This window comes from Eleginops maclovinus, chromosome 23 (assembly GCF_036324505.1).
Source record: "Eleginops maclovinus isolate JMC-PN-2008 ecotype Puerto Natales chromosome 23, JC_Emac_rtc_rv5, whole genome shotgun sequence".
NCBI lineage: Eukaryota > Metazoa > Chordata > Actinopteri > Perciformes > Eleginopidae > Eleginops > Eleginops maclovinus.
In genome coordinates this window covers 7,466,538-7,490,768 of record NC_086371.1, presented here as the reverse complement: position 1 = coordinate 7,490,768, position 24,231 = coordinate 7,466,538, and the positions used below count along the sequence as shown (strand labels likewise).

The window sequence follows — 24,231 nt, the reverse complement described above, 5'->3', positions numbered from 1 at the left end:
CAGAGGACAAATCCTGTTATGGAACAGAGATGGGCTCATTGATGCTAGCAGCGGGGGCAGTGGGTTTTAATACCGCTCTCCCATTATAAATCCAGTTTATAGTCAAACCCCCGCATGGAGATAGCCACGTCCCAGCCCACCCCTGGCTCAGCCTTAATTACTGACAAGTAGGATTAAAACACAGGGGAGAAAGGGAAGAGGCGGGAGGTAAGGATAAAGTGCTTTGTGTGTGCGTCTGTGTGTGTGGACTGTATTTGAGTGTAGCTGCAAGTCGGTGATAGCATTAGTTGGGCTTATTGGTTGCGGGTGACTAAGGGTCTGTGAATGTGTGTGTTAGTATTCTTAGTATTTGCCTTGGAGGGGTAACAAGCCAAGCTACTAGACATGCAGTGTGCAGTGAGTCATACAAAAACACACACTTGCACACACACTGGTTGAAGCTTTGGGATTTCAAATCTTTTCATTGGTTTTAATCTGAATAACAGACACCCAGCGGAGATCTCATTAAAGGTAATATAATTGATGGACTCTGCAGACAAAAAGAGTAAAAGAAGGGCATATAGATAGATTAAATAATAAAGAGAGAGAGAAAAGAGAGAAAAAGCTAAAGTCTGGAGAAATCACAAAATAATGTGGCTAGGGAGGTAATGCAGAAGTTTCCACACACACACACACACACACACACACACACACACACACACACACACACACACACACACACACACACACACACACACACACACACACACACACACACACACACACACACACACGTCAAAATCCCCCACCAATCAGATTAGGGACACCTCTTAACATTTGATTGAATGAGTTGTTTTTATAAAAGCAGCAAATTCAATACTGAGATCAGTGAGTGCAGCAAAAAGAAAAGACAGACCATTTAATACAGAAGGGGAAGAAAAGGGAGGAGGAGGAGGGGGAGGTCATGAAAAAAGTTAGTGAAGCAGAACAGACAAAGAGGAGGAGGATGAACTGAGAGATGATCACTGAGCTTAAACGAGATGGGGAAGAGGACAAAAACGAAAAAGGAGGAGGAAGCGGCATAAAAGAAGAAAGGAGGGACAGAAGGTAGGAGTGAAAGAAAAAGCAACAAAAAGAGATGATTGTAGGAGTAAGGACAATACAAATCTGCCACGATGGATTCAAAATAGGAGAGGAAGAAAAGAAGATAAAGGGTGGAGTAAACGGGGAAGATATGGAAAATTAAGGATGAAAATCAGGGAAGAAATGAGAGATGTGATGCAAGCATAGGAAGGGAGAGGAGAGAAAATGGGAAGAGACAGCCCCTCAGTATTGACAGAAAACAGAAGCAGATAAGGGCTTTGATTAAAAGATTTGGGTAACTCTGTTCTCAATCTGCTGGCCACTGCGTCACTCCGCTGCTGCCTGAATCCAATTTAAAAAAACGGATTTCCAGCCATAGTGCCACTAGAATTGCGGGACATATGGAAACCATGCTGTGTGATGGGCTGTTGAAGCATGCTGCTGTTTAAAAGTTGAACAGAGCAAATGGTCGTAAAAGATAAATTGATTTCTGCTTGTATTTAGAAATCCCCATTTCTGAATGTTAAGTAGGGTTGAGTGACCACACCAGGGCCTCGTAAAAATGGGATTTTGGGGAGGAAATCCCTTTCTATGCGTGCTGGTTTGGCAGAATTCAACCCCAGTGTGGCCAGCAGGAATGCAACAAATGGTCTAGCTCTGAGACAGTCCCACGGGATTATGGGTAGCCCGTCTTGAGATGTCGTGCCATCACTCTGGCAACTGTAAGATCTCAACTAAATACAGCAACAAAAAAAAGACACGTATGTATATACACAGATCAAACTCGCCTTATAATCAATCAGAAAGTAAATTCGCCTGGCATTCTTGTTGGATAACGACCGTGTGTGTGTGTGTGTGTGATCACATCAGTAACATCTGAGGTTTCTTCTAATGAATCAAAGCAGATTGATCTATCGAGCCTAACAAGCCTTTCCTGTGACATTAATGAGGCTACAATCACTCAAGTGTGTGAGCATATTTGTCGCTCTATCCAACTTTGTGTGTGTCTTTAAGGGTGTGTGAGTGTGTAATGACCACATGATTATTCACAGTCATGAAACAATCGATGAAGTGGTCTCTTATTATGGACATCAGACATAGACTGGAGCCGTATAGTGTGTGTTTGTGGTGTAGTTGTGTGTTCACAGTGCATGTCACTTAGTTAGAAGTAGACATTAATATACCTCTGTGTATGTGTTATGAACAGTGTGTGTGTGATCATTTGTGGTATATCTTAGAAGTTTTGTGTGTGTGTGTTTGTGTGTGTGATTGTGTATACTCACAGAGTCCGCAGCTTGGGCATGTGGTTGAAGCTGGAGAGGGGGATGAGGGTGATGTTGTTGTTGTTGAGAGTGCTGTACAGAGGAACAGAGAGAGGGAACAGGGGGGAGAAAAGAGAAAAAAAGATTGTTAGAAAAATAAAAACTCGGTGCCACTTTTCGTTCTGCGGTCTAAACTCTGACGCAAGTTAAATTAAATTCTATCCAGAATACAGGTTTGAGTTCCCGTCACCTTTTCCCTGACCCTCTCAAATATCCAAGTTTGGGGATTTTAGTTTGAAAGTAAAAGTCGAATAACAATGTTTATAAAAAACATTGTCTATGGTGGTGGTTTTCTCCAAAGGGTCACAAAATGAGTTTGGAGGGATTCTGAGGTGGCTGACAGAAAAGACTCAAAGATATATTCTGCTAAACAAGACCATGTTTTCTCAGAGTTTTCTATAATATTATTTTGTGAAATACGGGATAGTTTTATCCATTATAGTTCTGGAAAATTACACAAATTAAACAGTTTGAGAAAGTAAAACTATTCGTAGGACAATTATACCATATATTCAACCCAACATCAAATAATTTAGATATAGCTTTGTCTAAGAGGACACAAGTCAAACGGATTGGAAACCACAGGTCTGTTGAAGTACGATTTTATATTGATTATAACTGATGTAAGAAAAACTATTTAAAAATGATTCAAAAACATATAGCTATTAAAGGCTCCATGTGATGGCTTTTCATGGTTAAATTCAGTGGTTTGCCAGTGTTAAAATTGACTCCTGTGGATGTCATGAATTATTTAGTTTAGTAATTTGGTTTAATCGAAGAGCATTTTGAAATTTTAATTAATGGAAAAGGGATTGCATTTTTCTTGCCTATCCAAAGTTGGTTATGTAGAAATGTTCTTGAGGGCTGAGGATATAGGGGTTTTGCAAACCAAATAAGACACATGTTTTTTTTATTCTGGGTTGTATAAATAAATTTGACTTCATTTGAATTGAAATCGTGAAAACATTGATGGTACAATTCCAAACATCATGAAAACTGCAACACACTGCGTCTGCAAATTCTGACCTTCTGTTCAGGGTGCCGCTATCGTGCCAAGTCATCACATAGAGTTTTATCTCATAATTTATTGATGCACTAGCACACACACACTCACAGACACACACACGTGAACAAACACCCTTGATGCTTCTTCCATCTCTAACTCATAAGCAGGTCACTGCTGTCTCTGACCATTAGCTCTCTCATAAACTACACTCGGTCTCATATGTAGTATCGACCTAAAGTGGAATGAAAAACAAGGTTGACTGTCATTACAACCAAACACATACACACACAAGCAATCCCTCTCTGTGTGTGGGAGAAATTCTACACCTATTGATTCTCTGTGATTTTCATGTACAGAAATGGAGACAGAAATGAAAAAAAAAAATGCAGAAAAGGCTTTTCCATCAAAACAATCCACAGGGGGGATCATATTGCATTGACGGACTTGTACAGGCTGGTAAGGCTGTATATACAAAACACTCGAGGGGTGGGGGAGATATATTGGATCACAAGCAGGTCCCTTATGACTGGAGCAGTGCATAAAGAAACAAAACACAAGACATACAAATTACATACAGAGGACTTAAGTTGTTATAAATACCAGAAATATGGCTCAGTCTTTTGTTTTGTGTTTGGATTTTTACCATAAAATCTTAGATGTTAAAAAGAAAGAGCAGCGTTACTTAAATCAAGGTCCTTTGAAACATTTACACATCAGAATTTGCTTCGAGAATTAAAAAGAAAAGCTAAAACATTCTGAGAAAATGCCAACAAGTGATCAATCTTGAGCCAGTTGGCCAGTTAACAATACATAATAATAAATAGACTGGATGTTAATGGTATTCCTTAAAATTGTTTTCAGACAGATCTTTGTATTATTAGTTCTGTTTATATTTCCATATTGATTTGGGCAGAAATACACAATAAATAGCAAAAAATGATGACCTCTCATTATAACTTGTGTTGCTGACAAAATGGCATAATGTCAGATTTTTATTGGAAAAAGTCAACCATGAAGACGTGAGTAAGAGAGGGATCCTTGTTACATTCAAATCCAGAGATTTCTTAAATTTATACTACAGTATTATTTTTCTGGTGGTTTTTGGGAGCCAACATCAACACGAGCCGGTGCAACGCTGTGCTTTGTTTTTTCCCAAGTTTCATGGATCATTAATTTTTCTGGATATAAAATAGGGCTGGTTTACTTTAGGTACCACCCGAAACCTGCGTGTTCAAAGAGTCGTTGTTTCAGGACGAATGAAGACTGAGCGCTCATTTCTTATGACTGAAACCCATTCATTTTGACGTTTGACAATGTGTTTTTAATGCTTTCAGACAAGGACAAGGTTGTCTTTCCCTCTGAAAAATGGTCCAAATTCAAGATGAGAGGATTTGTGTTTTAACAGCATCTGCACAATGTTTGTGCCTAAACACACAGTGTGACCACGGGGAGGTTTTGGATTTCGCCGAAAAAATCAAGGATGGTTTGTTTTACGCACTGTCGTCACAACTGTTCAAAAACGGTTCATTACCGGGGGTTTGGTGTGTTTTTACTAACACCCACTCAGCCTTAAAATAGTCTGTTTTTGCTTCACTCTGTTGATGTTACTACTTCTCTTTCTCTTTAATTCTCTCTCCTTCCGATTCTCTTTCTACATTCCCCTCGCTGCCAGTAAAGCCTCAGTGGCCTTGGTACACGGATACAGTTTCACACTCAATCTCACATACACACACTCACACACACACATTAGGAGTGCTGCTATGGTCAGCCCTGTCAGAGGTGATTCCACCCAGTATATATAATTTAATTGTGAAATAACAATAATTTCCCTGTGCAATTTCCCCGTCAGTTATTCTCCCACTCACTCTGTTCAACCCCAGTCCACATCTCTCTACCTTAATAAAGTAGCGACTGGACTGACTTAAGCCAGGATAAACACTAAAAACATCATTTAGAAGTCCGCAACTATGTTTTATATTGTGGTCGTTTTTTCCCAGCTTATTTTACACAGCCTCTGGCCATGGCTGCATTCTTAAAACATATTTGATGCTATTGGATTTGAAGTGATTGTAAAAAAATATGTGCATTTTGGCGAAGGGGGAATTGTTGCAGGAAGTTAACCGTTTATTAAATGCGAAAGCGCCTCAACAAACTTCTTGAAAGTGATACAGTTTGCTTTTTTTTGTGAAATTGCAAACTAAATTGAACTAGCTTGAATACGTCACTAAAATGTGCTGTCGTCTTAAAAAATAATATAATGTTTTGCAATCAAAACATTTCTCATTTTTATGGTGTGATAAGCACTGACACTAAGTCATTCAAGCTACAGAGAAATGGCCTGAGTACTGCACACCTGTGTATTTCTATACAACATTTACTACAGTCAAGTCTTTGGTTTTACAGTCTAAAGTATCTGATCAGTCTGACGGGGACTTTCCACCGCAGCCCACCTTCTGCCTGTCTAAACTTTATAATCCTGCAGCCTTAACAGATCCCAACACATACTGCACATCCACCACAAAATCACAAGGTGAAAAATGGATTTTTGGCTATGCAGCTGCGGTCCCATTTGTAAATGTGTTTCAGCTTTCTGTGTTCCCAGGTGACATTATGCTTGGAGTGAAACAACTTATTTTGTCTTCAAAGTCTTATATAAGTAATGTTGCTACATATTCTGAAGTTGTGGGAGTTAGAGATACATGATTTATACACTAAATAAGCTGGTCAAAGACACTCAGATGTCTGATTTGCATCATTATTATTATTCAGACTTTTGTCTTCATGAGTATTAAGGCAATCTAAGAAACAATCATCAGTCGGTTTCTCTTAAAGGGGATCCAGTATCTGTTTTTTACAATCTTGCATTTATTATCAGTTATTTGAAGATGGTAAGTGTTTTTGTTTTACTATGATATGGTTAGATTTGAACACAGATATAGCCACAAAGCTCACATTTACATTTCACTTGAGGCTTGCTGCCCTGCAGATTAATTATTTGAGAAAAGCCCTGTGGAGCAAAAAAAACACATTTTGTTTTTGCAGTCACAGTAAAACAGAGCTCAAGGGCTACTCCAACACTGTTTGCGACACACAACGTTTCTATTACAAAATGCCTATTCAGCTCAATTTCTTCTTTTTAATTTGAGATAGGCTGCAGTGACCACTGCAGTGCTATTGCAGGACAGATCCATGATCCCTGAATGTGTGTGTGTGTGGGTATATATGACCATATGTGTGTATTCTTGAGTCAGCATGTACAGTGCTTGCGTGTGTCTGCATGCATGCTTTTTTGCGATGCAGTGGTCCCACTGTTGCAGTAAATGGGCCTCTGCAGTCAGTGATGGAGGAGACTATTTAGAAGCAACCCACCAGGGAGAAGCTATCGCTTGTGTTTTTGCGTGCTTGTGTTTGTTTCACTTGTGTGTATGTGTGTTAGATGGAGGGCGAGGGATATTATCGTATGTGTCTTTGCTGCAGACTACACACTAAGGTCAAAGCCTTACTCGTCAATATTTCCTCCCTCATACACAAAAACACACACGTACACAAGATTAACGGGCTATTTGCAGAGGTCTAAACACCTTCAGCTATACTTTTAAGATTCTAGATACGAAGCCAGGCATGAAAAATACCTTAAATAATAAATAAATACTTAAAACTACTTTGACTGGGAAAAAATACAGAAATAAATACCCAATCACATGCATTTTTCCTGTAAAATATATTAGATGAAATATATGTTTTATTGTATATTGCATATCCAATCTGTCCCATATGCCAGAAAACATTGGGAATTTATGCAGACATACAACGTGGCTACCGTAGTGTCCACAGTGAGCTTTTTGTGGGTCAAGATGACAGTTTTTGTTTTTAAAAGCAATATTCCACATGCTCAGCAAAATCCAGCCACCTTAAAGTAGAGGTCATAACTTCCTTTTACATACAAAGTGTCTGAGTGTTTTCCGTCTGACAATACCATGAAGTTAAGTCGGCACAAGGCATCCTTGATATGCTAACCGTAAGGTGAATTGTTTCATAAAAATGTCCTTTAAATGTATTATTCCTGTTCAAATTCCATTAAGTGAGCTAAATGTAAACCCAACATGTTAGTTATGTTTTTCTGGTTTACTTGTGTCTATTTATGTCTGGCTCCACAGAGTCTGAGCTTTTATTCTGTGAGTCTATGCGTGTAATAAAGTGCATTTTCTATTAGTCTCTATTATGCTCAATCAGCCTTAACAGACACAGATCGATACACTTGACAGAATGTCTGAATTACTACCGCCACTAAAACACAACACAACAATGTATCTTTATGGCTGTGATTACAAACAATATTGACTTCACGTTCAATACGATTATTCTCTTTTATAATCACTAACATTCGTTCTGGTCTTGTGAAAAAGGAGTAAAGGGACAGCTCTGATGACTGAATTACCAAACACGATGTAAAACGCGTCATAAAATGTAGCAGCATCGACTTGTAATTTTAGTGTTCAGTACTTTTATTGTAGATTTATTCTGATTATACTCACACCGCAGAAGTGGTTGTGCAACAGTGTGTCAAACAGTTCAGGATAAATGTGAAAGGGTATATTATTCTCCCGTTGGGCATGAGTTAGAACTGAATTTACCGATGACTGAAAAACTGCATTCTTCAAGGGTAATAAAACACCATTATTTATTAAAATGTTCTACCATCATCTTGGAATATTTGAATTATACTATTTCCAAGACCTGATGCCTTATTTCAGAAAGACCTCCTGGGTAAAAGCCTTCTGGTGCGTTTGGCCCTACTCTAAAATCTGCGATCAATACTCCATTGTGGGAATGAAAGCACAGGTTGAAAGCACAACAAAGCAATTTTATGACCGTACTTACAACTTCATTGTTGTTACGATTGATCAGACTGCCTCTAATAATTGCAAACATTATATAGAAATCAAATACAAGACAAGGATTCCAGAAACGCACAATGTTTTTATCATGGTCTCTTTAAAGGAATACCATACTGCCTCTGTGATAAATTGTCTCGGATCAACCCGGGAGCTTCTCTGCAAGAAACTCTTGCATACCAGCGCCAGTTCCTCTAACATCCGTACATGTGTGAGGGGTCTTCATTGATTTACGTGACTCATTGTCACGGATGCCAGGTTAGGCAATTACCTACCTAACTGGTTAGAAAACTGGCAGCTGTCCTGGGAAAAAGGATTAAGTCCTGGTTGCATCAGCATTCCAAATAGTAACCATTTTCTGCAAAATCAATTCATTTTGAGTGGGTTTGCCTCCATGGGCTAAAGAAATCAGTTTGATCCTTTAGTTAAAACTAATCTTAGGCACACTTTGGACATATTTTTGTTTAAACTAAAATGTCAGGGCCTTAGAATTGAAATAATGAAAGTGCCATTTAAAAAGTTACTACTGCACAGAGTAAGTATAAAGCAGTTAGCTTAGCACAAAGACTGAAAGAGAGGAAGTTACTTCCTGAATTGTTGTTGAACAAGTGCCCTAGCATACAGTATAAACCCCATAAATCCAAAGAGCTTCAAAGAATCAAGATACAGACGTCGAATGGTGGGCTTTAGAAGTGATCGTGCGGGATTTTGCTTCTGCGGACAGGGTTAAAGGTTTCCAGTTTTCTCATCAATTAAACAAATATTATTACTCTTCGTTGTTCATAATAACACCAATTGTATGTCCTTGAAACTACACATAGTACTATGTCTCGCTGCAGTTGTTTTTTTTGCCTTGAGTTCTAACAAGAACTTATTTTTCTGGGAGAGCTTTTCCCACACAGACACTGAAAAGGGGCCGACTATCGAAAGCCCTAAAAGACCCTTTATGAGTTGTGTGAAGAGCCCTCAGCATCTTCCCGGATGCCTCATTACAGCTCCAGCAGTGGAGGCAAAAGGGAAACGCACGGACACTTCACTCCTTCAATGACTCATTTGTTTAACCCTTTCACACGCACCATTTACCCGCTCAGTGTGGAGAAAGACAGCCTCGCTAAATTTGCCGCTCTTCAGTCTTTCTACTCACTCCTTCTCCATGAGAGAGATGGGGGAGGGAAGATATCTGTCTATAGGTGGCTCTTAAGATAAATATGAAGGTGAGTGTATTTGTAAGGCTGGAGTCTGTTTTCCTTCTCAATGAACCCGATGCTCGCCTTCTTTATACGCAGGTGTGTCAGTTCTATGCGTGGTTGTGTGCTATATTCACTTGTGTGTGAAGCCCAGTAAATTCAATGGGCAAAGACAAACAAGGATGTATCTGTGTGAATGAAAAGAGTCTTTATAAGTGTATATCAAATGTATATGTTTGTGAGTTCAGAGAGAAACAGAGAGAGATCCGGATATGTGTACAAATGCTTTTTCTCTTTCTCAGTGAGTGTCTCTTTAGACCAGGAGCTTGTAAATTGAAGTGATTTTTGATCCTGTTGACTTTAACATGGACCTCTAAAGCGCCATGAGGTCTGCAAACAGGCTTTAAGTGCCTTTAGGTATAAGAGTTAAGAGGTTTTTGTGGTTGAATTGTCTCATATTTGAACTTTCCCACGGGGTTTAATGCATGCTTTACTGCTTTACCCTGGCAGTCTGGGGTTAAATCGCGTGAGTGTGTTTTGTTTTTTTGTGTATGTCCATTTGTGCTGTTGCATATATGTATGCGTGTATGTGATTGGGTGTGAGTGAGCTAGTTTAATGAACTCTTGAGTGTTTGCATAACCAAAGTCGTGCAATTTACTACTCTCACCTCTGAGAAAATTGACATTTTCCAAGTGTTGCCGTTGGAAACCACCCTGGGAAAGCTCAACCGTTTACAACTCTAACCAAAAAAAAAAGAAGCCACTAGGGGGTTGATATAATTAGTAGTTAAGGTATTTTCACACCAAATCTTGCGGGAGTCTAAACTCAGAAATGTTATTTTAAAGTCAACACACAACCTACCATTTTCTTTCAAATAAACAAAAGAATTGTGTGAAGAAACCCTGACATTTTAAAATTCAATCTGTTTCCACTGCAGATATCCCAGCTCAAATGGAAGCAAGAAAAGGCGTTGCCTTAATTAACTCACACATGGATGTTCTTATTATTCACACTGAGACCAGTAGGTGCTGAGCGCTGCAAGCTTTTCAGATTGCCTGATGGAAAAAGAAGGGAACTCTAACCAATAATATGCCAAGCTCTTGGCTAAGAGTTGTGACAAATGAAAAGAATATAGAGGTATATTTGTGAGAAATCAGGGCTTTTCCAGTGGGGTCTAAATTACAGTCTGGATTGGGCTAAAGTTACAAAAACTGCCCCTAAAACCACAATCTGATGATGTTGATTTTAATCTAATTAAGTGACACTGAGAAAACAAGGATATAGGATGATTATCATCGGACAAATCCATGTGGTTTGGCAAAAAGGCTGTTGGTGTGTTTGTGTATGCAAGAGAGAGAGAAATGGGAGCGAATGAAGAGAGAAATGGATGTATGTATGAGTAAGTGTGTGTGTGTGTGTGTGTGTGTGTGTGTGTGTGTGTGTGTGTGTGTCTGTGTGTGTGTGTGTGTATGTGTGGAAGTAGACATTGCCAGGCTCTTGCTTACAGGTTTTTCACAAAATGTCAGCCTTGTATTCTGATGGGAAACAAATGCTTTGAGGGTTTTCTAAATGAAATTCTGCAAGCAAGACATGGAGAAGCAAGGGAGACGGCAGAGAAAAAGAGGAAGAGACTAATAATATGGGGAGGGGGTGAACAGGCAGAAAGAGAGATGCAAATCCAAATGAGACCATTACACCTTAAACGGGCACAAATTAGATTGCAGATTGCCTCCCTTTCTCCTTTTTGCTCCCTTATCATCTTTTCTGAATTGACTTCAACCCTACTTTATTTTCTCCTTAAATCGCTTCTCATCTCCTCCTCCTCCTCGCCCTCATCACCATTTCTCCTCCTTTTTCCTGTCCTGCCACCCAGTGGGATGTGATTTATTGTGAGCGGGTCAGACTGCTGGCACCGAGTTCTTCTGATATCTGACGCTATTCCCACCTCTGCAAAAAGCTTTGTTACAATTCCCCATCTCTGTGTGAATCTGCTGCTGCTGCTGCAGACTGAATGCCGTACCTGTGTTTAGGTTTGTTAACAACCCCTCCCTTCTAGCATAGTCAAACTTTTGAAGATACTTCCTCCAGTTTCTATGTTAAACTGGAAAAGGCTTGATGAAACCACCATCATTATTCCAATGGAAACAACTAGCGGTCACAGTTTCTCTTTATCTCAGTTTCTGGACCTGCTCTTTTGACACGTCATGTCAACCCTATTCGCCCTCTTTATTTCTTTCTCTAAATCCCAAACAAAACATATAAAACCGCTGTCATTATTTTGAGGACAGCAATTACGTTGCACTTTACTTTTTCCATTTCTCTTTACCGTCCTTCCCCATCAACCTACCTCCCAACAAAATGTGCACATATATTTAAATGTTCCTGCCTGCTATTGTCTCTTACTCTCTTAAACTGAAGTAATTCATAATTCTTCTGTCTTTCTAGCCTTTTCCTATACCCCCTCTTGCCTTTTTCTCTCAGGTCAGACCCTCCTTCTTCGCTGGGCGCCGGTTGTTGCACCAGTGTGTGATGGCTCTGCTGGGCCCGTTGACTCGAGCAGAGGCCAAAAGGCCAGCCAAACCAAAATCACTGAACAGCAGAAAAGCTCCACTCCTCTGTTCTTCTTTGACCCCTCTTTGAGTACACACACACACACACACACACACACACACACACACACACACACACACACACACACACACACACACACACACACACACACACACACACACACACACACACACACACACACACACACACACACACACACACACACACACACACACACACACACACACACACACACACACTTGCAACAAGCTGTGGTCGATTATGCATCCACTTAAAGCACATTTCACTTTTTCAGAAAGCTTTACAGAACAAAACACACACACACACACACACACACACATCAGCTTTTGTACTACCAAACTTTTGGTTCAAGAAAGGTTCATTTCAGGGGCTTCGATCTAGCGCCCACTCGTCAGGGATATAAGACAGATCTGGATGCAGGACCCGACCACAGGAGCGCAATCATTATTGGGGGCGCCGGGGATAATCTGACATGGGGGGGGGGGCCTTGACACACACACACACACACACACACACACACACACACACACACACACACACACACACACACACACACACACACACACACGAGTTTACAATACCCACTAACTATTGTTTAATTAAAAGTGTTGTACCCCTGAAATACAAACAACTATTGGAAATCTCTTTCTTTTAATTAACGTAATGACTGAAATACTAGAGTATGCCTTGGATTTACACTAATCATTATTAAAAACTCAACGGTCATGTCTGGTTTTGCCTTGCTTTACAAACTAATTCAATTGTATACTTCTTTTAAAGAAATGAAGTTATAGTGAAAAAGACACCGGCCAGTACACCCGACTTCTTCTAGAGATATCTGTTCACATAAAGGTCACAATGAAACGACATTTTGAAAAACATTCATATCTAGTTTATGTATTTCCTGCTTTAACAAGATAATGGGCTGAGATATTGTGCAGAAAGGGGCTATATGTAAAGAGATGTATTATACTTTAGGGAGAGGGACATCTTTTTTAAAGGATTTGAGACAGTATTGTGGGTTAACAATACATGTATGGTTTTGATCAATGTTTTAAATTGCGAAATTAAGGAATAATTAAAAATACAAGTTTATATAAATATAAATGCAATTGTTAAGCTTCAAAACAATTAATTTGATACAGCGTTACGTTTTTCTAATTAATTCTGTGTGACTAAAAAGCTTATTTTGTATTAACGTGGCATTACAATGTTATGCTGGATCTCACAGGGTGCTTTTTTCTCATGTAGTATGCACAACCTACCAAAAATAAGCAATGTCCTTTTTGAGTACAGTACTTTTGGCAGTCTATATGTGTGCTTGGGATGATTGCCTTAAAAAAGTACTCGCTGTTCAGTTCCTTTTTCTTTCCAACTCATCCAATTGCTTTTTTAAAGTGTGTTTTTTTTTTTCAACTTGCAGCCATAAAAGTTTTGGCATCTGGCAGAAAAATAAAGTTTGAGGAGTAAGGGAGGAAGTCAACAGCTCAGTGGGTGGAAATACAATACATGCCTAAAGCTTACAAGCTTGATGCACGTCATTCTTTTACTTCATGCTCTTGTCTTATTTTTGGTCTGTCTGTTTACTTGAATGATCGCTGACTGTCCTTGATTTGATGAAGTGTAACTCCATACGTTTAGAGTAGAGGAAAACAATGCATGACATTGTATTTATAAGAGGAAAGGGATGTGGTGTATGCCAAAGGGTGAATACACTAGAATGGTGCTAAGAGGCAAAGATGGAAGGAAAAAAAGTGGAATAAAATATAGAAGGAGATGGAGAAGAGAGGAAACTAATAGGCAAGAGAAGAGGGAAGTAAGACAAAAACAAAGGTAAATCCTGCAGAGAAAGAATGATTGAAGAGAGAAAAAGAAAAGGTCTTCAGGGAGGCTAGAAGACAAGAAAGAAGACATGTTAGAAGAAGAGAGGATTGAAAAAAAATGTGTGTGTGTGTGTGTGTGTGTGTGTGTGTGTGCATGTGTGTGTGTGTGTGTGTGTGTGTGTGTGTGTGTGTGTGTGTGTGTTTGAGAGAGAACGAGAGAGTGTCAGGCAGAGTGAAAGTCACCTTGCGGAGCTCAGTGCACGGAGCAACTCTGTCTGTCCCCCCTTATGAATTATGACAGTCGCTGGTGTGCCAAAACCCCTCTTCCACTCACACAGATGGACACAAATACACAAACACACACACACACTTTCTTGTCTTTCACTCTCTCCCTCTCTAGGTGATACATCCTCGCCCAGAAACCGTTGCTTCATGGAGAAAAGTGATCATAAAATATTCAGCTGTTCCTCTGCTCTTTAGAGTGCTGCTTCTCAGGCCCCTGGTGTGTGTGTGTGTGTGTGTGTGTGTCATGTCTGGACATTTCATGTAATGGCGGTTTGAGTTCTCTCTTTTCTTCTCTTACCTCTATAACCAACTTGCCTTTCCTCTCACTATCTGTCTCCCTTTGACACACCTTCAGTTTCTGCCTGTCCGGGTAACATTTTTAGTGTCTGAATTTTTCTATTTATTTCAGTTTAGTGGACATTTTTGCAGTGACTTCTGACCGTCCCACATGTCATATTTTTACACCAGCAGAAAGGTAGGCTGTTTGCCAGCAGAGGTTAAATATGGCTTTAAAGTCTGACAGTATTCAATATTTCATTTAGACTTCGACAGTTAAGCATATATGCTTTTTAAGCTTTAAAATGGTGCTATGATCAATAGTCAGACTAACTTATAATAATGACCCAGAAGAATTTAGTTTTTGGCTCACAACCACTTCTATAGGTGTTATGATAATGTCTGATTTCTCATGTTATTGATAGCATCAAGCCTGAATATAAAGCATGGATTTGGCTTCAGAAATCCATAATGGCAATGTACAAATACTAAAGCCACACCCCGTATTCATTCATATTCATGGGTGGACATGTCTTTCAACTAAGATGTGAGAACCTGTAGCTCCGAGGGAGCAGTAATGTCTGCAGTTGTACACAGCCAATGGTGGATTTCTTAGTATGTAGTAGTGCTACAGAGTGCAGTGACTTTGCAGCACATGTGGGACATACTCTATATTTCCATCACCTTGAAAAATATAGAGCTTTAAGATCTGAAGATAAATGATTCACTGAAAATTCCATCGCTTTACACTATATTTTCTGACTAAGATAGAGTCGCTTTTTGAAAAATGAAACTGATTAATTCTATTAATATCTGAAAATGATCAAGCACTTATCATCTATTTTCATTAATCTTTGTTGTCAGCGGCGACAAAAACTAGAGTCGAAAGATCAGTGAACGAAAACCGCATCTAATTCAACCGGTTGAAAACGGGCCTATGAATAATTATTAATTAATCAGCTTCACATTAGCCTGACATCGCTGCTCTCCAGTACTCATGAGTGTTCCTACACACATGCGCACACAGCGACCACACGTGGCTGAGTACGTGCTTCCCTACCAGAACCATTTGTGAATTTATGATTGTGTATCCATAAAACACTTCTGCATGTTCTCCCCCTGTGCGTGTGTATGGGTGCCCTTTCCCCAGCTCATTGGGATGCAAGGCAAGGGCTCGTCGAGTGAGAGCTGTCCAGCCTAGCGTTGGAGTCATTAGTGCGCTCGTTAGTCCAGTTATGTTAAATCAAAATTACCATTCATCATCACACAGGGACCCATCATTTATTCTGATGTGGCCTGGCAGACACATGCGCTAACTGGATTAACTCATTCAAAGACATGCAGACACACTTGCTGAAACACAGTGGAATTCAAAATCAGGCGTTAGCTGTGTGGTAAGTGTTTTAAAATAGATTATATATTATTGATTGAGACATCGCAGGGCATTAGCAATGATTGGTTTGCCCTTGTGAATGCAAATCATTTAAAACATGTCTCTGCTGCAGACAAATGCATCCGAACGGAGAGTAATAAGTCAAGAAAATAAGCTCTAAAGAACGATTTTTAACTAAGTGTTCAATTGGGGATTCAATTGGAGGCTAAAGGTTAGAGAAATTAGCTTATTGCTTCAAATCCTCAGACCAAGGAGGAGCACTTAACTCAAATTAAGCTACCAAAAAGTTGTTGTATAATCAAAAGATAGAAGATAATGAAACATAATGCATTTATCTGTACATGCACACAAAACACATTTTAATTGCATTACTTGGAGATAAAAGCAGTTTTACCTGCTTTTCTATATGATAATATATGGAAAAAACGTCAGAGTACGGCTGGCCTGCGTTCAAAAATGGCACTCAGCATTAAAATGGGCTCTCTGAGTTAAAACACACTCACTCACGCAGTCATTAGTCGCTACAGGAGGAATGCCAACCATCTGCGTTGACGTGATTGCGAAGAAGAGGCATTCTCGGGAATCAAACCGACAAAGTGGATCGAGCAGGTCCTCTGCCTAATATAAAGACTGTGTTTATCTCATAATTACATTTCCACTACAGCTGTGTTTATCAGCCTTACAAGTAAGAGCCCACACAGTACAGTTTAGACCATTAAAGGGTTTCAGAAACAAGGTAAAATGAAAAAAAGCCAACGGGTTTAACGGTCATGGTACTTTTTTTCTGTCATGCATTTCAGATAACTCCTTTTCAGTTTCCTCTCGATGTGTTTTTGGCGGCAGCACGGCATAAAAAGAAATGGATATTTTTGTAGGAAAGTCTTTGTTTCATTCTTTCTTGATCATTTCTCAGTCATGCATCAATAGGATGTCCTTTAACAAATCCCTTTAATTTGTTTACTAGGTACAAACTGTTCAGGACAGGGCCGGGTCTGACCTTTGTAATGGAGACAGAGAGCAAAGAGTCTCTGTTTGTGTTGTCTTCAATAATTAGCATTAGAAGTCAAGTTACAAAGTGTGTTTAGAAACTTTAGCGGTTTCAGTCCAAAGCCTTCAAAAGCTTGTGTTGAGTTGAAAAGAACTGTCAAGAAATGAAGATTAATCTTTTTGTTTAACAGTGAGCATTTCGATACCCACTGTCATGCATCAAACACATTCGCCATTAGGGAAATCACTAGTTTAGAATAATCGAAATGCTGTCATTTATTCTGATTGGTGTTTAATGACAAATATGTTGGGAGACTGTGGCATACGTTATGTTAAAGTATATATCTGTTTTGTTGACGACAGAAAGAAGATTTCGGTTTTCATTTACATTTACAGGGCACTGGTTTTGGCGGGGACACCTTTGAAACAAAATCTCTTTTCATGTAATGTAATCAATGCTCCTAATCCCTGGCAGGGCTTCACAGAGCACATGCAGAGGATTGTCGATGAATTGGATAAAGTAAAACAAAGAATAACACTGGGTTTAGCGGCTTCATTTGTTGCCATTGAAAGGGTCTGTTTGTAGTACAAGAACAAGGAGCTGTTCGCTTTCATACAGTTTCAGTTTACATTTAAACAATTATTTGTAACCTAACCTGATCATTTCGTAAAATCAGAAACACATTTTATAAGTAACGCTCGACTACCTCTTTTAGTTACCTGAATTTGACCGTAAAAACTATGTATTTTACCGTCACTATAGGTGTACTGTACCTGCCATTTGCAGAAAGAAAGAGCTGCCATTGGACACACATTATGTCACTGAAATAACAGGCAAAACGGTTTAATTATAATGTTTTTGGCAGGAAATTAGGATTGAAAAGATAACCTTTAGTATTGGAGAAGCCAAAAAGAACCTGGATACACTTTACTTGAACGTAATTTCAAGAGAGAGGATATCTCCAGCATCAAACGCCGATCCACCACCTCCATCTCTGAATGCTGACTTGCCTGCTCTACATAAAGGGCACACTAATTCTTGCATTGGCACTTTACGTAGGCATACACATAAAATATGTACTGCAGAATCCTCCATTGTGAATGTAATTCTAAAAGATACTGTGCTGATCATTCACATCTTTCATCTGGATCACCGGGACAGACTCTGCTAAAGGGCAGCCGCGATGCTTGATTTTAAGTGACGCTGCATGAGAGTGTTTCTTAATTTTCCCACACAGTGTGTAGCTTTAATTTGCACAACATGGTTTGAAACTGACCCACAACAGAAAATGCCAAATGTCTGCATACGATCAATTAATCAAAGTGGTCGATCCACCTCTGTGATTTATGTTGCAGGAACATCTGAAGTGAAGGCAGGATGGCACTATTTATGATAAGGCACTGGTTATGACTTGTTCTAAAACGTTATCCCTGCTGTGCATAAAGCAGCCTCTGACGTTGAATTTGAAGCAACACAATGCTTCTGTAGCAAAAGCCTCACATTACAAGCTTGTTTCTATTGGAGAACAGAACAATGTTAATTCATTATTGTGGTCACGAAAAGTGACTCTTGGCAGGTAATCTTTGGTTAGCTTGCGGACTAGCCAAAAAGTTACTTTAAGAAATTGACTGGCAATTTCCCAGACTCGCTTTTCTAATCTCCAGGCAATGGAAGCATGCCTAAAATCACCAGAGCATGCTAATTTCCTTTTTTAATTTTTCACCGTGGCATTAGTGGAATTTATCTTCATTACAGGCCAGTGGAAAATGGCTGGACGGATATTAAAGAGGGAGAAGAGATGACCCGCAGGAGAGGTCAAGCTGGAACCAAAAATCCTATATTGCGATATCCTGAGACATAATTACGTTATTTAATGAACATATTTGAACGGTAGGTATCTAATGTCTCTAAATATCTACTTACAAGCATAAGAAACATAAGCAAGCAATTAAAATGAAACATAGAGTTTAAATTGGACTTTGAACCAAATCTAATATAGTTTTAGTTCTTTTTGATATTTGCATCCTAATAAAACTCTAAGTACCCAAAATAATCAACACTTCAGACCCAGTCGGGGGGCTCTGTCCTTACTTTCATAAACACTGTTCTGAGTCTATCTGACAGCCTTGGTGGTCTGGAAACAACAAAGGGCCAAATTGAGTCAGTCAGTCAGACATTTGTTCCATCAATAATTAATGCCTCCCTCCTCCCTTTCCTCTGATCCTTTCAATCTATTTTCTATCACGGGTCTTTCCTTTTCTTCCCCACTAATGTCACAGAACTGTTTCTGACTGCTTTTTTGTCCTCTACACCTTTGGTTTCTACTCCGATTTTCTCTGTACTCCCCTCTTATGCTTCTGACTTCAATAAATGGCAAAGTTTAGCATCTTTTTGTCCTATCTGGGGTTTGGAGTTGTCTCATCTTGTGTCTGTTTAATGCATCTTTCTATCTCTCAGGTATCTCTCTCTTTCCTGTTGTCTTCTTTTTTAACTGCCTTCCCATTGCCTCTCCCATTTCCTCATGTCCGACAGCAGATAAATAAATGATGTCCAGGAAAGTGTCTGCTTTTACAAAACCAATACCACTCTCCTCCCTTTCTTTCCCTCCACCCAAAACCTGCCTTCTTCCCCTTTTCATTTTGTGAACACCTTCCACCTAAGTCCAAGTCTCTATAGTCTCTGTGAGCAAAAAAAAAAGGGGAAAGGATAGTAACTGCAGTCCTCTTTAGGTCTAAATAAATCATAGATAAGCACTGGCTTGCTTTTACAACACCGATCCTCCACTTTCATCCTGGCAGCCATGAAAGCGAGAGCAGAGAGAGAAAGAGTGATAGAAAGAGACTATTTAAGGACATAAGGTGAGAGTAAAAGGATATCAAAGGAAATGGTGGATGTACAAGCTTCTTTATAGTCATATTCCTCTTTCTTCCTAAACCTCTATGGGAAGCGAGACTCCTCTGTTTAAACAGAATGTAAAGGTTGACAGGAATTCAAACCGTTTTATTCTGAACTTTCAGATGTTTCACTCACTGTGAGTAGTATACATTTTATGACGTCTTTTACATAAGGGAAAGCCCTCTGCACATCTCAAAGGAGCAGTAGAACATCTAACATAGAAAACCATGAAAAGTGTGCATTTAAAATCCTGTTCAACGAAAAAATACAAATCTAACTTTGCATTTCTATTTTGAACAATAAAAATTAAATGGCAATCAATTTCTCCACCAATGATAAATGAAAACGGCTTTTAGCTGCATGGCAAATACATAAAATAAAGTAATAAACTGTTGTATAAATCCATTTACACACATCACAGCATTTTGAAATGTTGTTTAATTTAATAAAATACAACATGATTATTGAAACAATCATGAGCATTTTTTAAATGTGCCCGACGCCCCAGCATTCAGCTTTGACTAGACCACGCTGCCACTGCGAAACATATTAAGCAGCTCAGATAAAGCCTAGTCTACCAAGAAACAGCGGCTAATTAAAAATGACTTGATTAATTAAACTGGAAATGTGTTGGTGGCACACACACAGCTTCGTGCTTCTTTCAATTAGCACACTAAATTAACACAAATGGCTGAAACACACATGGACACAAACACACACACACACACGACAAAACATTTGCATTCCAGGCTTCATAAAGTCTAATCTACAAAACTCTCACAATCTCTAATGAATGCTGACAATGAAATACAGAAAAGACACTGCCAAACACACACACACACACACACACACACACACACACACACACACACACACACACACACACACACACACACACACACACACACACACACACACACACACACACACACACACACACACACACACACACACACACACACACACCAGTTTAACCATGCACATATTGGACTCTTGCGACCAACAGTGGAGAAAGAAATGCGTGACATATATATTAAGAGAAAAACACCCCAAAAATATAACAGACACAAGAGCACATGGATAGACATACACACACCGAAACCCAAGCAAACACACGTTTTTGGCATGCACACACACGCTGACATATTCACATCCAACCAAAGCATACCTAATTCCAAATGATACCCTAACTAGTGCTTCAAAAAACAAATATGTTCATTTAGAATTCATCGTTTAATTAGTCTTTCAATAAAAAGAGAACATTTCAACTTAATATGTGAAAAGTATCAATTATGAGACCAAGGTGAAATCTTCAAAATTACTTTACATTTCTGCCTGTCACCAACAGGCAGAAACACATTTTACAATAAAACGAAACAGTTTAAAAAGAAACAACAATAACCAGGCTGGAAAACAGCGAAACCAAGTCTTAAGTGCTTCAAAGAATTGACATAAATGTTGTCTCCATTAAGGTCTACAACACAAACGGTTCTCAGAATGATAGCAGTACATGAGCACACACACACACACACACACACACACACACACACACACACACACACACACACACACACACACACACACACACACACACACACACACACACACACACACACACACACACACACACACACACACACACACACACACACACACACACACACACTTACCTGATGGTGCAGTCACATGACCTCCAATCACTGTTATCTCTATCAACCCATTTTGTACTATGGTCACGAAAGCAACCCAAGACCAGAACAGATGGGTGTGTGTGTATGTGAGTGTGTATGCATATGTGTGAAAATATCTGCATTTGAGTGTGTGTGTGTGTGTGTGTTAAGATGCTTGAAATGGAGATCAGTCCAGCGGCAGAATTGCTTACTGTCATTTATGCCCTTTGCACACGAGCACTATCACTTGCATGCACACACACAGGCAAACATACACACACACACACACACACACACACACACACACACACACACACACACACACACACACACACACACACACACACACACACACACACACACACACACACACACACACACACACACACACACACACACACACACACACACACACACACACCTGCCTTTATTAAAACGTCACATTCAGTGAATATACTGTGTGCTGTCATGCTGTCTGCTGTGAATGGGAACGGCTGCGTATTTACAGTGAATTGTAAATCCTGCCGAGCACTCAGCTGTCAGACTCTTATGAATTGCTAATTTGTTGTATCTTGTGCTGCCGATCCCCCTGTATCTGGCCCCTATCACTTCCTTTGCGCACTGAGCAAAAAAATGAGAAAGGGACACAAAAAATACTTTAATACTAAAAAATACTAAAGGTAAAAAAAAAAAGTGTTGAAAGAAAGATGATAAAATAAACCTTCAGCTGCAGCATTTCAACTCAACTACAGCTGACGTTTTTCAAGTCCAGCACAGAAATCTACAACATTTACCATGTCTTGCTGTGGTCCACAGAGTAAGCTGCCATGTATTGAACCATTTTCCACTGTTTCCTGCTCTCTTTAATCATTCATGTGAACACATTAGGCAGCACCACACTGCACCAGGAACACTCACACCTACAACAGCAGGATACCCATCAAGAAGAGGCTGATACTGTAGGGGGTCTTACTGAGCTTCCGCATTAAAAACCCCTCGGTTCTATTGTATATAATTATGATAAATGTTTTTAAGCTTATCTTTAAATCACATCATGATTTCTAGAATAAAACAATGTATATTGTATTAAAAAGTGGATAAAATGGATTAAATTACAAATCATTCAGATTTTTCTTTTGCTAATTCTGGAAAAAACAACATAGATTTTCGTTCAAGCTGAATTTTTGATAAAGGTCTCTTCTTTAAATAGCATATCTTCAAAAAAGGCTTCTGGGTAGTGCAGATCTTTATGTGATAATGAGACAGATTTCTCTCCAGAAGCAGCTAATTAGAGTTCTGGTCTTCATTATTGGGAATAACGCTGGTTATTGTCACAATATGAGATTCAACAACCTCTTTCCTTTTCAAATGTCAACTTTAACACCATGTTCTTAGATTTATGAGTCTGTTCCTGCAGCTCTCTCTCTCTGTGGACCTCAACCATGTCCACTTGTAATGATCAAATACCATTTAGCCGTGTTCCATGTAACGGGACAGACAGACGAGAGGTTTGGGAGCTGCTGTCAGATTTCTCTCCTTTTTCTGATCTCGTTCTTTCCAATCATCTTGTCGTTTCCTCTGTTGACATGTCCCCTTGTTTCTTTATCAGTCTTTGCCGTTGAGCTTGTCTTTATTTCTCTTTTGTTACTGCCCTGCTTTACATTTACTTTTAAAATACCAAAAACCCATTCCATAAATGTCTTGCCAACAACCCTCGAATGAATGAAAATTAATGCAAAGAAAGTTTGTTATTTAGGCCCTTTTTTTCCAGCACAATGCGCTATAAAATCAAGGCCAGACATTTGAACTTTTATATGTTTTAGTAAAAATAAGAAGTGTATTCTTGGACAGTTTTTTTATTGTAATGAACTGTAGCTAAGGATTTGGTTAAAAGGCACAACCCACAATGAAGCACAGCATCTGCCTTTGTGTGAGTGCAAATGCAAGCCATGGATACACACACACACACACACACACACACACACACACACACACACACACACACACACACACACACACACACACACACACACACACACACACACACACACACACACACACACACACACACACACACACACACACACACTTGTGCAAATTGATGCGCGCCTGCAGACACAGAGGTGTGTTGCACAGTCACACCTCTGAGCATAGTGACAAATGAGCAGCTATAAAAATGTGGACAGATCAGACACACAAACTTGCACACACATACACACACTCAATCACACACACACACGGCTGGAAGCAAATGCGCATCAACATATCCCCATATACAGAGGGAATCACCTACATGCACTAGCACACATGGTGCAGAGAAAGTGCAAACCACAGCAGGTGGCTTGCACTTTTTTCCTCACTCTTTGGTGTGTGTGTATGTGTGTGTGTGTGTGTGTGTGTGTGTGTGTGTGTGTGTGTGTATGTGTGTGTATGTGTGTGTGTGTGTGTGTGTGTGTGTGTGTATTTTGTCAAGGACAACACATTTGCTGGTGAATGAACAGGTACACTGCGCTTCATCCTTGGAAGCAATGCACACAAGCACTTAAGACTCACACACACATACGCAAGGATATTGCAAAAGATAATTCACACACAGAAACGTGTAAAGAAAATACACTTCTCAACAAAAGTGTGTGTGAATGGAAGCTTTTCTTATGTTGAAGACATTTAGAACATGTATATAATGAGAACCATTAAGCAACGAGAAAAGTAAATTCAGAGAAAGATTTGCAATGGGAAAAAAAGCATGAAAGGATGAGCAAACTGAATAAGACGTAAAACAAAGCTGATAACGAGAGGAGGAGGAGAGCGCAAGACAGACCCCTGCTCTACAGAC

At 39.4% G+C, this 24,231-nt stretch overlaps 1 protein-coding gene across 1 annotated transcript in view; it reads right to left on the bottom strand.

Annotated features, from left to right (window-relative positions):
* The window catches only part of slit3 (slit homolog 3 (Drosophila)), a 224,590-nt gene that overhangs the window by 65,848 nt on the left and 134,511 nt on the right, over positions 1-24,231 (bottom strand). Inside the window, exon 7 of the mRNA XM_063876692.1 lies at positions 2,346-2,417. Coding sequence (XP_063732762.1) covers positions 2,346-2,417 — 72 coding nt within the window. The remainder of the gene's footprint in view (positions 1-2,345; positions 2,418-24,231) is intronic.